The sequence below is a fragment of the Mustelus asterias genome, chromosome 4 (genome assembly GCF_964213995.1).
Source record: "Mustelus asterias chromosome 4, sMusAst1.hap1.1, whole genome shotgun sequence".
Lineage (NCBI taxonomy): Eukaryota > Metazoa > Chordata > Chondrichthyes > Carcharhiniformes > Triakidae > Mustelus > Mustelus asterias.
The window spans coordinates 146,947,310-146,960,943 of NC_135804.1; the positions used below are offsets into that span (position 1 = coordinate 146,947,310).

The following is a 13,634-nucleotide window of genomic DNA, read 5'->3' on the forward strand; positions in this document are numbered from 1 at the left end:
TGGTTTGCGTGATGGATTAGGCTACATTCAAGACCTTTTGTGGTCTTCGGCAGAGCAGGAGACATACCAAGTTGTGATACAATCAGAAAGAATGCTTTCTATGCTACATCTGTATAAGCTGGAGAGAGTCGTAGCTGACCTGTCAAATTTCCTTAGTCTTCTGAGAAAGTTGGTGGGCTTTCTTAACTATAGTATCGGCATGGAGGGACCAGGACAGGTTGTTGGTGATCTGGACACCTAAAAACTTGAAGCTCTCGACCCTTTCTACTTGGTCTCCATTGATGTAGACAGGGGCATGTTCTCCTCTACGCTTCCTGAAGTCGATTACAATCTCCTTCATTTTGTGGACATTGAGAGAGAGATTATTGTCACCGCACCAGTTCACCAGATTCTCTATCTCATTCCTGTACTCTGTCTCATCATTGTTTGAGATCCGACTACAGTGTCGTCATCAGCAAACTTGAAAATCGAGTTGGAGGGGAATTTGGCCGCAGTCATAGGTGTATAAGGAGTACAGTAGGGGGCTGAGAACACAGCCTTGTGGGGCACCGGTGTTGAGGATAATCGTGGAGAAGGTGCTGTTGCCTATCCTTACTGATTGTGATCTGTGGGTTAGGAAGTTCAGGATCCAGTCGCAGACAGGAGCTGACCAGGCCACAGAGCGTGGAAAGAATAAATATTTCACCAGAATGGAAAATAAAGAGAAGGAAGCAAAAATGGTGAGAGTTCAATTAAAAGTTAAGCATGTGGTTGAGGTGCTGGAGTCTCATATCTGTTAGGCCAGGTTTCCTTTCCTAAAGGATACTTAATGACTTGTGCAGCATAAACACCGACAGGAACCTGTTTCTGAGATGTACAACAAAATGAATCAGTTTGGTTTATATGGCATATTTAACTAAACAAGGTTTTATTTTCAGTTCCAATTTTCTCCCTGCAAAAGTTTAATATTTTATTTAGTGTCACAAGTAGGCTTACATTAACACAATGTTACTGTGAAAATCCCCGAGTCACCACATGCTGGCGCCTGTTCGGGTACACCGAGGGAGAATTTAGTATGGCCAATGCACCTAACCAGCACATCTGTCAGACTGTGGGAGGAAATCCACGCAGACATGGGGAGAATGTGCAGACACCACACAGACAGTGATCCAAGCTGAGAATCGAGCATGGGTCCCTAGCGCTGAGGCAGCAGTGCTAACCACCGTGCCACCCCAAAAGTCAATGCCTCATGGTACCTTAAGTCCTAGAAATCCCAGCTTTAATCTGATTTCAGCCTTAATCTTTATTTGCAGTTTTAAATTCATTGATGAAAACACATTTTAGTCAAATACTATTTCCTTTACATATTAATCCAATAATAAAATACATTTGGAACATGAACAATTCTTTCAAATTGTTCCATTTCTAAATGTATTTTCATAAGACTGTGTTGGTTCAATGGTATCATACCATATCATCTGATTCAGCAGTTGTGAATTCCATACCTCGCACATGATCTTGACTGAATAATGGGAATGCAGCAGAGTAGTAATGCCATTGGACTAGTAAGCCAGAGGCCCAGACTAATGTCCTGGGGACATGAGTTCAAACCCCACCACCACAACTGGTGGAATTTAATTTTTTTTTAATTCATGGACTGTGGGCATTGCTAGATGGGACAGCAATTATTGCCCCCATAGTCCAGCATATCTTCACTCTACCATTACCATCAACAGTGAAGGATCAACCCTGGTTCAATGAAGAGGGCAGAAGAGCATGCCAGGAGAAGCACTAGGCATACCTAAAAATTAAATTAATGTTTTTAACAAGTCTGGGATTAAAATCTATTCAAAGTAATGCTGGCCATAGGCACAATAGGCCACTCAATGTGACATATTTTTAACTTTACCATAACCATCTATTACCATCTATGGCAGAGGAAATTGAACTTGGTTCAAAGAAGACAGGAAAGCATACCAAAAGCAGCACTAGGCATACTTAAAATGGCGTCAACCTGGGGAGCTACAGCACAGAGGTTCCCAAATGCAGAAGCAGCATGCAAAAGAAATAGCTAAGTGGCTCCACAACCAATGGATCAGATCAAAGCTCTGTCGTCCTGCCACATCCAGTCGTGAATGAGAATGCGCGCGAGCTCCAGGATATTACTGCAGGAGTTCCTTAGGATAGCATCCTCAGTCCAGACCACCTTCAATGACCTTCCCTCCATTATGTCAGAGGTGGGCGTGTTCGCTAATGATTGTACAAAGTTCAGTACCAGACATGACGACTCAGATACAGAAGCAGTTTGTGTCCACATATAGCAAGACTTGGACATCATTCACACCAGGTTTGATAAATGGCAAGTTATATTCATGCCAGGCAATGACAATCTCCATTGATCAACATCATAAAACAGATCTCACCATTTATCCCATTGCTTTTTATGGAACCTTGCTGCATGAAAATTGGATGCCCAGCTTTGCAAACATTATAACCATGTTGAAGGTCTTATATAAATTTAAGTTTGTTCTTTAATACATGACAAACAGCTAGTTTTTCCTCTCACTGGCTTTAGACATTACATGAAATTATTTTGCTTTTTACCTCAAATATGCAGTTCATTATCCATATATTACAAACCCCAAATCCTTGAAAACTTTATGGTCCCCATAGGTGAATTAACCATTACTGCAACTAATGGTTAATTATGGCAAATCACTGGTTTACTCATGTGGCACCTGTGCCAATGACACAAACACTGCAAATTCTGGACCATGTAATATCTGCAAGAAAAGCAGACCCATCTCAGAAACCAATTCAAAGACAGGCTACTGGAAAATGTCAATCACCCTTCCATGTTTGCTCACCATCCATTACTACAGAAAGGGTTGCATAGAGTTTTCCGGCACATGCCTGCACATATTTATAAAGGGTAACTAAAAGCCACAAAACATTCTAACAGCCTAACAGTAATGCATAATTGAGTACAAGACACATTCATTTGCTGAATATGCCAAGGACAATGAGAAGAGATTTACAAAAACTTGGGAAAGGTAGGGAAAGAAATTAAAAATAGCATTTTGAAATTTTTGAATTGGAGACAAAGAGTTTGAAGAAATTTGTAATGTTTAACAAACATTTGCAATTTATTTTAGTTGAAGTGTTTAAAGGTCTTTGGTATATTTTTAAATAATAATAGAGGCAATAACTTTGCTCTGGAAAAATGGGATAAATGTTTGCTTCCTGCACTAAACACATTTTATCAAGTTTCCTACAGTTTGAGACTTCTTTTCCTTACCATTTTCATCTTCATCCTCCACTTCATTCTTTTGGTCCGATTTCTTCCTTTCTTCTTCAGATTCCTCCTCAGAAGATTTATCATCATTAGATGATAGATTTGCATTTATTTCTGCTAGCAGCATCTTCTTAGCAATTCTGGCAGAAAAGTAAAACAATTGAGAAAAATGATCAAATTTGATATTTGAACACTTTACATTTAAGTGATCAGTACAGAAAGGTTCTCTGCAAGCAATCAATTTGCTCAAATTAAGTTCAAATGTTACATATTTTGAAAACATTGTTACCCAAATATAATTTGGAAAAAAGAATCAGTAATAATTTGAAAGAATATTGATCCCCTTAACATTATATAATCCCTTCAAAATAAATGTCTTAATATACTTCATCTAAGTACTGATCAATAATAATTCATGGGTATTAATCTTTCTTGCATTACTCATATGCATAGTGCTCAGCAGGAATAAGACTAGGTCAAAATGAAACATTCCACAGGGCCCCATGTACGTTTCCTGACTCTATGAAAATGTCAAATTACACTGGGCAATAATTTTATTTTCTACCATGAAATCAATGAGAAATATTCAGAAAAAAGCAAAATCTATATTCACAAGAATTAATCTGAAAATTACAAATAAAGCTTTATGGTACGTTTGTTTCAAATACTTTGGCTACCAATATTGGTAAAGTACTATGTGTAAAGCTATTCTACTTCAAAACAGTGCAACCCTATAACAGTGCCTGTTCACATGCGTTTATCCAGTTTACTACAAACTGTTGCATTCAAGACCTATATTACTATTGATTGCATTATGCAACATTTTACTAGCTGCTACAAATGCACTTTACAATCATGAGAACAATATGCTTTCAACAATCTATTTATTCATTCGGTCGTTCTGCAATATATTTAAAATAACCAAATCACAGAAAGGAAAGATTGGTTGCTAGTGGTAATGATCGGGGGGGGGGGGGGGGGGGGGGGGGGAGAGAAGAAGAGAGACAGAGAGAGGGAGAGAGAGAGAGAGAGGGGAAAGGCAAGGAGTAATAATCTTTTATCTCTATAACAATCTCAGATGCTCAGAACATCACAAACACTTCACAACCAATTATATTTGCATGGAGCCAGATGTAGGAAAATACAACAGCCAAGATGTGCATAGTAAAATCCCACAATAGCAAATCAGATGTCCAAACAGGTTCGGGGAGGAAACGTGGGATCTTTTATATACAGCCAAATAGGAATGGCATTCATAAAATATTACACCCGAATAGTAGTATCTTACACAATGCTGCCCTCCTCAGTACTGTACTGAAGAACCAGCGCAGATGGTATTCCTCGAGTGGGACCTGAACTGTGCTTAATCCTTATTAGACTAACCAGAGGGTGGCTGAATAGAGTGGCAAAAACTCTCCCTACACTGACTTTTATTAACCAGATTTCACACCATCTTTCTACATGTTATGGGGACACATCCCTTCCCATCACAAGCTCAACATTTCTCTCAACCCCTTCTAGTGATGAAGCCTAATCTAAATTTTCAAGCTGTTTACAACTTCTGCTGCAATAGATAAATGCCCATGAATTCTTGCACGTAGAAATAATATTCAACCAATTTCAGGTTACGGTAGCATTCTGTTATTGGACTAGTTTAAAGCTCAGATTATGAATCTGAAGACGAACCTAAACCCCACTATAGCAGCTGAGGAATTGAAATTCAATTAAATAAATAAATCAGGAATAAAAACTAATCAGTAATGATGGCCATGAAACTACCAGAATGTCATTAAAAACGTATCTGGCTCACTGATGTCTTTAGGGAAGGGAACTTTTCATCCTTACCTGGCCATGTGACCCCAGAGCAATGAAGTTGACTCCTGAGCCCTCTAAAATAGCCTCATGACACATGGTTGTGTTCAAGAAGCAAGCTCACCACCAATTTAAGGGCAAATAGAGATGGGCAATAAATTCTGACTTTCCATCAATATTCTCATCCCCATAAAGGATTTTATAAAAATTGTGGTCACCCCTTATTCAGCATTTTCATGGTCACCGCAAACAATGGTGAGACATCCAATTGTGTGCCTTTAGCCCAATTATTTATTCTGGTAAAAGGGAATTGATCTGTGAATTAATTATTTGTTCAACATTTGGACTACACCTTTATCTAGAAATACCTCAACCAGGTTATTCATCTTAACATACTATTGGAAAGATATTACAGGAGGAAGAAAACACTTATTTGCACGATACTGTGAATTAACACTTCAAATTGCCATGATCATTCAAGACAGAGCAGTCGAGTCAAACTTTTTCTCCAGGTGCTGGGGAATTTTAAAAGTTCAAGTAAACACAATTTCACATGAGCATTATTTTGCTTTACTTAAACACAAATGACCATCAATTATGCATAATCAGTTCCATTTTATCCCAATTCCAGTATCTCATAGTAATTTTGCCATTAAAATAGACTGAAGCTTTTCTTTACAAATAAGTAAATCAGTTTTAAAAAATTTTCATACCACTTAGATGTTCTTAAATTTAAGAAACTAACAGTAATGCAAAAAAATTGCTATACTGGCAAATTAAAAATGTTGAAAACACCCAGATCAAGCAAAGCTATGGAGAATAGACAGTTAACATTTCAGGTGTGGTCCTATCACAACATCCAACCAAAAATCAACAACTAAAACATGAACTTATCTGATCTTTAGCGATCTGCTGAGTGCTTTCAACATTTTCAATTTTTGTTACGAGTAACAAATGTGACACACGGGAATTCGTTACAGCTTAGCAGAATTAGATACAGAAATGAAATATTTCCCATCTAAAAGGTTAAAAATGTGCGCAGAAGATTCACTGCATAAAAATAATGAACTCAATTCTGATCATTACACCAATAGTTAAAGCAAGGAACAATTGCATGCAATATTTTAAAGAGATATGTCTGATTGTTTAATATGTTTTCACCTGAAGACAAATAGTTGTGTCTCCTTTGTCTTACACTTTCTATATACTTACAGTGTATTAAAAGTATGATGTGCAGGTTCTTCTGGTCTTTTGGAGCATACAGAATCCTGAGCTGTCCACCAGATTGAAGACTGAACTTTCACTTCATCAAGTCAACTAATCAGTTGCTTAGAACCCAATCCAAGGCATACACTGGGCAACAAATGTTAGCTGTCACTGTTCAGTCACTTGAGCCAATCGTCTTCCACCATTTGGTTGCAGATTCATTTAGAGCTTCAGGTGTGTTCAAGACTGCAATTCTGCACAAATTCTTTTTCGCAGCTTGCCTTAAAGGATTTCCTTTCATCAAGATCATTACACAAAAGTTGAATGTGCAAGATGATGGAATTGTTGCTTCCCTCCCCCCACTTTCAACTACATTACTTCAAAAATACACAACTTTAACTCATTGATGAAGCAAGAGAATATTTCTTTCTACAAATCCACAGAGGGCATCGGAGCAACAAATTTTGGTAGCCAAGTCCTGCATTCTTATTTACAACGCAGGCTGAAACTGAACCATTTTATGCAGGTACCTCAGGTTTGTAGAAGAAATTAATTCTGGCCAGACTCAACCACCCATCATCCATCCTCAAAACAATAATTTGAGAAACCAAAAAAATTGATGCAATTTAAGCCTTAGATATACAATACAACATACAAAAAAAATTTAAGGTTCACAAATGGAAAAGAAATTCACTGACATTACTTGACATTCATTTCATAAATACAATTTAAATTTACAACTGCCTCTGGTGGAAAACTTGCATTCAAATAAAAGATTTGCAATGACAATTTAAGTCTAATTTTACTCAGAATTGGCATAAAATTAAAACTCCAAGATATTCTATATCTTAAAATTGTGCTGTAGCTCCCTGTGGTTACTATGGAACCACCATTTCACAAGATTGTTCATCTTAAACTTATACAAAATACACAAGATGTGATATATTTGGTCCAACAAGAACAAGCATTCAATTCAATTTACAAGTTAGCACAACCAATCTTCAAACAACGCCATGTAAGGCAACAGTCAGGAACACTCGAGCACAATAAAGCAGTCTGCACAAGGCAAGGCAAAAGATTATGAAAACATATCTCCCCATGAATGAAAATGGGGTGCCAAATCATGGGCTGACAAAACTCTGGTAATAGATGTAACAGAAAATAATTTCACTACTATGAAATAAGCGAGTGCACCACATCCTTAAGCGCACAACACTAAAGGCAATATAACAAACTGAAATCATAAGCTTTTTGCATTTCAAACTAGCTTGTTTCAAATCGCCAATTAAAAGAATATTCATCTTATTCAAAACACAAAAGTTGCACATTTTCAGCAATGTACGTGACCTCAAATAGAGCTTGGAATTAATATTTTGATTGACTCTTTAAAACATGTAGAGACCAGGCTTTCTATGTACAAATGCTAGTATTCTGTTTCAAAACAAGTTGGCATAATTAGAGCAAAGCAGATCTGCTCTATTCCAATAGTTCACTTGCAAATATCATTTCTGGAAATTTGGTGCAGCATTATCATGAATCCAAGTGTGAAACGTTTTGATTAGTTAACCTTTTAAAATTCTACAGCTCTAGAAACTTGCACTGGATTACATTAAACCAAAATCCTTCATAAAGTATTAGGCACATCTCAAAAGTACATCTGAAATTAACAGTAAGAGATGAACTGTGTGTTGAAAAGACAGAATCCATAATTAAACATGCAATCATATTTTGGATGAGGAAAAGCTGCTCAAAGGAAGAATGATTCTGTTTTAAGAACACTAGTCTAAATGTTAATTACTCTGAAATGCTTGCCTTGCTGTATTTTCTTTGATTTCAAAACACACAGAACAAATGAAGCATGCAGGAAGAGCAAACCAAAACGTTTGTTTTCCTACCTTTCCATAAAATAGGATACAGTCCCTATTTCAACAAGGGATCATCTGGAAGCATTTCCCTTTTAGAAGTTGCCAAGGCTTTGTGACCGCTTGGTGGGTAAATGCATCAACTGATGTAATACTGAGTCATCCATATAGGCTAAGATGACCCTTTTTCAACCATGAGTCTTTGGCGATCTCAGATGGTGCTGTGATTGAACTATGGAAATGTTACTGCACAGCAGCAAGCGAGCCATTCAGCTCAAATCCATGATGGATTTTTTTTCTCCACATACTTTCACATGTAGTCTCATGTTCATTCCTAAACCCTTTACACTATTCCCACAATTTTCTCCTTAAGGATTCTGTTTCATGATTTTTTTGTAGCAGGAAATAAAACATTCCAACCACTGGAAAAATATTTGCTGAAATGCTCCTTTTGATTGAGATTATCTTGAACATGCATGCTCAGACTGTCCCGCGAAAACAATTTCTCAGTTCCAATGAAATCAACTGAGTCCCATCTCTACTTTTTAAAAAAGAGGATAATTTTATTTGCCATTCTTCAAACTTCTGGAAACATTTCCTTATAGAATTATGGAATCAGAGCCTCTACTGCTTTCCCTAGCTACCCTTGGAATCCTGGGATAAAATAGGCCTTGGTGATTCAATTACCTTAATTCTGAACAACTTCAAATATCATTTCAACAACAATGCATTTATATAGCATAAAAAAGGTAAAACATCCCAAGATGGTAACAGAAGCAAACTATGCATTTCTACTATTTGTTCTCACCCCTTACTTTCGTTGCAGCAGCCCTACCTTTATTTTCACTATCGCTTCATTAAAATAGGGGCACCACAATGGGTTTGGAAAAGGTTGGAAGATGCCCAAAATAAACCAGAATTCCATCTCCCATTTGATAGTACATGACAGTTGCTGGAAAGTGAATGTGTTAATGTCTCAAGATTGGATTGCAATGTCCAAGGTCCATTGTATACACACACATCATAATAGATTGCCAGCTCATCCCAATAAATGCTGTAGTGAATGCACAGGGGAACCTCTCTTTCTGAGAACTAGATAGTTTGTGCAGCAATACTACTCTACTTTGGACAAAATCTAGTTTGAAAAGTTGTCCTGAAGGCTATCTTTGCCTAACTGCAACAAATAGCTGAAATACATCTACATGAATGATCAATAATGCAGATGGATTTTACTTATAAAGAAGCCAACAGTTACTTCATCCTGTTAGTCCACAAGGTACAATATTGCAAATTCTATTGTAGTTGAATGCACCAATAATATACCCACACAGTTGAGGATAAGGGCAAGGAGATGAATGCTGCACTGCCTGATGTAGCAAACCAAAGTTATGCAAGTGATTATTATTTCAGTCCTGCAAGGGAGGTATTACTCAATACTAGATGCTGTTGATATGATGGCTTTGATTTGAGACCACTCATTTAATAGTGCTTTTTGTCAATGGCTTTTGAGCATTGTGGATATAAAAGGTTCAGTTACAGGAACTCTATGAACAATTTTGCGCATGTATCTAGAACAAGGGCAGCATGGTGGCACAGTGGTTATCACTGCTGCCTCTCAGCGCCAGGGACCCAGGTTCAATTCCGGCCCTGGGGGACTGCACGTTTCTCCCCGTGTCTGTGTGGGTCCAAAGATGTGCGGGTTAGGCAGATTGGCCATGCTAAATTACCCCTTAGTGCAAGGGGGTTATGGGGATAGGGCACAGGTGAGATTGTTTTGTGGTGCATGCTTGATGGGCCGAGTGGCCTCCTTCCTCACTGTAGGGATTCTATGATCGAGTGTCCACTATCATCAAGTCCAAATGCACATTAGATGCTGTGCCTACATTTGTTGAAGTTCAAAACCAGCAACAACTGAAGACCTCTGCTTTGTCCCAAATCGAAAACTGCATTCATGGAAACAAAGACTTTTCAGTACTTATCACACACGGTGGATGATTTTAAAAAAACAAGAATTTCTGTCATTGACCGAACAAACAAACCTGAAGGAGACATATTAGTTCTATGTCTTTATGCTCTTTAAAAACAAAAGTTCTCTTAAAGAGTCATTGATTCTCTCTTATTGCCCCAGAAAAGAATTACATCATTCTGCTATACAACGGTTGAATGAATCACATACAATAAGACACCAGCCAGCCAATTAAGTGTACCCTGAACATTTCAGGGGTTGCACTGGCATCAATGCAATTGCACTTCAAATTTTAAACAAGGAATATTTTTATTCCCTAAATTAAAGGCAAATCTTTCACTGCCTATATAACAGTTAGAATAATGATAAAATAAACTTTTCAGATATTCAAGCAGTCGCAAAATCTGAACAATTGCAATGTGAGCTGTAAACTTCACATGTTATAAGCATCCTCCATTTTCAAAGGCTTTGAGAGTTTAAATTTTTGAAAAACAAATCATGAGTTTGTCCAATTCTGAAAATTGTGCCCTGTTGGTATACTTTAAAAGTTATATTTGATTTCCAAACAATCAATCTTGTTGAAAACTTGAGCTTTAATTATCCAACAGAAAAATAATTCCAAACCAAACATTAGATACACAGTCCTGAAAAATGCCTAGTCTGTGGCACAGCAATGGGTTCAGTAAAATAAAGCATTTAGAGTGGAAGAGGAAACTACTTGCACCTCATTTTCCAGCTTGAAGTTAGCAAGAAACCTATTTCAAATTATCTGTCAAGGCCAGGTAGAAACACGACCAGGAAACCTGCAAAAGCAGGCAGAAGGATGCTGGCTCCAGGGGAAATCAGTTCACTGAGATAGTTCAGTTTTGTGCACCCTGGAAGATTAATTCATGAGATATACTGTTGTCAGGACTTCAAACGGAAGCTTAAATTTACAAGCATCATCATTGTTGCATGTGGGTGACGGGTGTGATTCAACTGAAAACTGTAAGATTTTTAATAAGATATCCTAAAAAGGTTTGTTCAACTGTGCATAGCAGGACTGATGTTTCAATTATTGATCCTTCAGAGGCCACATTAAAAATCACTGCTCTCACTGATCTGACAGCTCACTTCTGTAAAAAGAAAACTTTCAGGAACATCTTGCACCCTACACACAATGACAAATTTAATAAGGTCTACATACTGGGCGATTTTAAAAATAAAAACTTGCCTTTGAAGGCAACCATCTCCACATTTTTCTACTGCAAGTAATTTTAAATTTAAAAAGTAAGGCACCAATTTATCTGGAAAAATTAACAAAGTTGACATCAACGCTACATCTTAAATTGTGGAACATGTTATCGAGCAACAATTCTGTGTTAACATGCACTGAAACAGTCTCCTTTGCATCAGTATTCACAAAGTAGAGGGACACGTTGATTGGTAGTGTCTCAGAGGGATGTGTAGACCCGTTAGAACAAATCGCAATTACAAGGGAGGAAGTGTTAGGTGTTTTAGGAAGCGTTAAGGTAGACAAATCCCCAGGGCCAGATGGCATCTGTCCGAGATTAGAGAGAGAGACAAGAAATGAAATTGCTGGGCCTCTAACAGAAATCTTTGTTTCTTCATTGGACACAGGTGAGGTCCCAGAGGATTGGAGGATAGCAAATGTGGTCCCGTTATTTAAGAAGGGTAGCAAGGATAACCCTGGTAATTATAGGCCAGTGAGCTTGACATCCATGGTAGGGAATTTTGGAGAAAATTCTTAGAGATAGGGTCTATACACATTTAGAACTGAATAGTCTCATTAACGATAGACAACATGGTTTTGTACGAGGGAGGTCATCCTCACAAATTTGGTTGAGATTTTTGAGGTGATGACAAAAATGATTGACGAGGGAAGGGCCGTGAACGTCGTCTACATGGATTTTAGTAAAGCATTTGATAAGGTCCCTCATGGCACGCTGGTGCAAAAGTTAAATCTCACGGGATCAAAGGTGAACTAGCTAGATGGGTACAGAACTGGCTTGGCCATAGAAGACAGAGGGTAGCAGGTGGACGGGTCTTTTTCTGATTGGAGGTCTGTGACTAGTGGTGTTCCGCAGGGCTCTGTACTGGGACCTCTGCTGTTTGTGATATGATTTGGAAGATGTAGTAGCTGGTCTGATTAGTAAATTTGCAGACGACACAAAGATTGCTGGAGTTGCGGATAGTGATGAACATTGTCAGAGAATACAGCAGGATATAGATAGGCTGGAAAATTGGGCAGAGAAATGGCAGATGGAATTTAATCCAGATAAATGCCAAGTGATGCATTTTGGTAGAACTAATGCAGGAGGGAGCTATACAATAAATGGCAGAACCATTAGGAGCATAGACAGAGGGGTCTGGGTGTGCAAGTCCACAGGTCCTTAAAGGTGGCAGCACAGGTGGAAAAGGTGAAGGCGGCATACGGCATGCTTGCCTTTATTGGACGGGGCATAGAGTATAAAAGTTGGCATATGATTTTGCAGTTATATAGAACGTTGGTTAGGCCACATTTGGAATACTGCGTCCAGTTCTGGTCGCCACGCTACCAGAAGGACGTGGAGGCTTTGGAGAGAGAGTGCAGAAAAGGTTTACCAGGATGTTGCCTGGTATGGAGGGTATTAGCTATGAGGAGATATTGAGTACACTTGGGTTGTTCTCCCTGGAAAGACGGAGGTTGAGGGGCGACCCAATAGAAGTTTATAAAATTATGAAGGGCATAGATGGGGTGAACAGTTGGAAGCTTTTTCCCAGATCAGAAATGACAAACACAAGGGGTCACAAGTTCAAGGTTCAATACAGATATGCAGGGGACGTATTTTACACAGAGGGTGGTGGGGGCCTGGAATGCACTACCAAGCAAGGTGGTGGAGGCAGACACGCTAGGATCATTTAGAACTTATCTAGATAGCCACATGAACAGACTGGGAGTAGAGGGATACAAACAGATGGTCGAGTAAGGAACACATGATCGGTGCAGGCTCGGAGGGCCTGTTCCTGTGCTGTATTGTTCTTTGTTCCAAAAATTTCAAACACTGATACCTTCAATGTCTATATTCATAAGCACTGAATAAAGTTATGTCAATTATTTTGATGTAGACATGCTGGTGTTAGACTGGGGTGGGCACAGTAAGAAGTCTCACAACACCGGGTTAAAGTCCAACAGGTTTATTTGGAATCATGAGCTTTCGGAGCGCTGCTTCACTCAACTGAGGAAGGTACAGCGTGCTCCAAAAGCTCGTGATTCCAAATAAACCTGTTGGACTTTAACCTGGTGTTGTGAGGCCTCTTACTGTGTCAATTATTTTATTAAGGATAGTTTTGACACAGCTGTGCATGACTGCTTTAATTGGGTAATTAACACTTATAGAACATTACAGCGCAGTACAGGCCCTTCGGCCCTCGATATTGCGCCAACCAGTGAAACCAATCTAAAGCCCATCTAACCTACACTATTCCAATATCATCCATATGTTTATCCAATGACCCTTTAAATGCCCTTAAT

At 38.5% G+C, this 13,634-nt stretch overlaps 1 protein-coding gene across 9 annotated transcripts in view; it reads right to left on the bottom strand.

Moving 5' to 3' along the window:
- The window catches only part of atrx (ATRX chromatin remodeler), a 178,298-nt gene that overhangs the window by 97,913 nt on the left and 66,751 nt on the right, over positions 1–13,634 (bottom strand). For all 9 annotated transcript variants that reach the window (XM_078211911.1, XM_078211909.1, XM_078211912.1 and 6 more), the window contains one exon: positions 3,278–3,414. In XM_078211911.1, the coding sequence (XP_078068037.1) occupies positions 3,278–3,414 (137 nt within the window). The remainder of the gene's footprint in view (positions 1–3,277; positions 3,415–13,634) is intronic.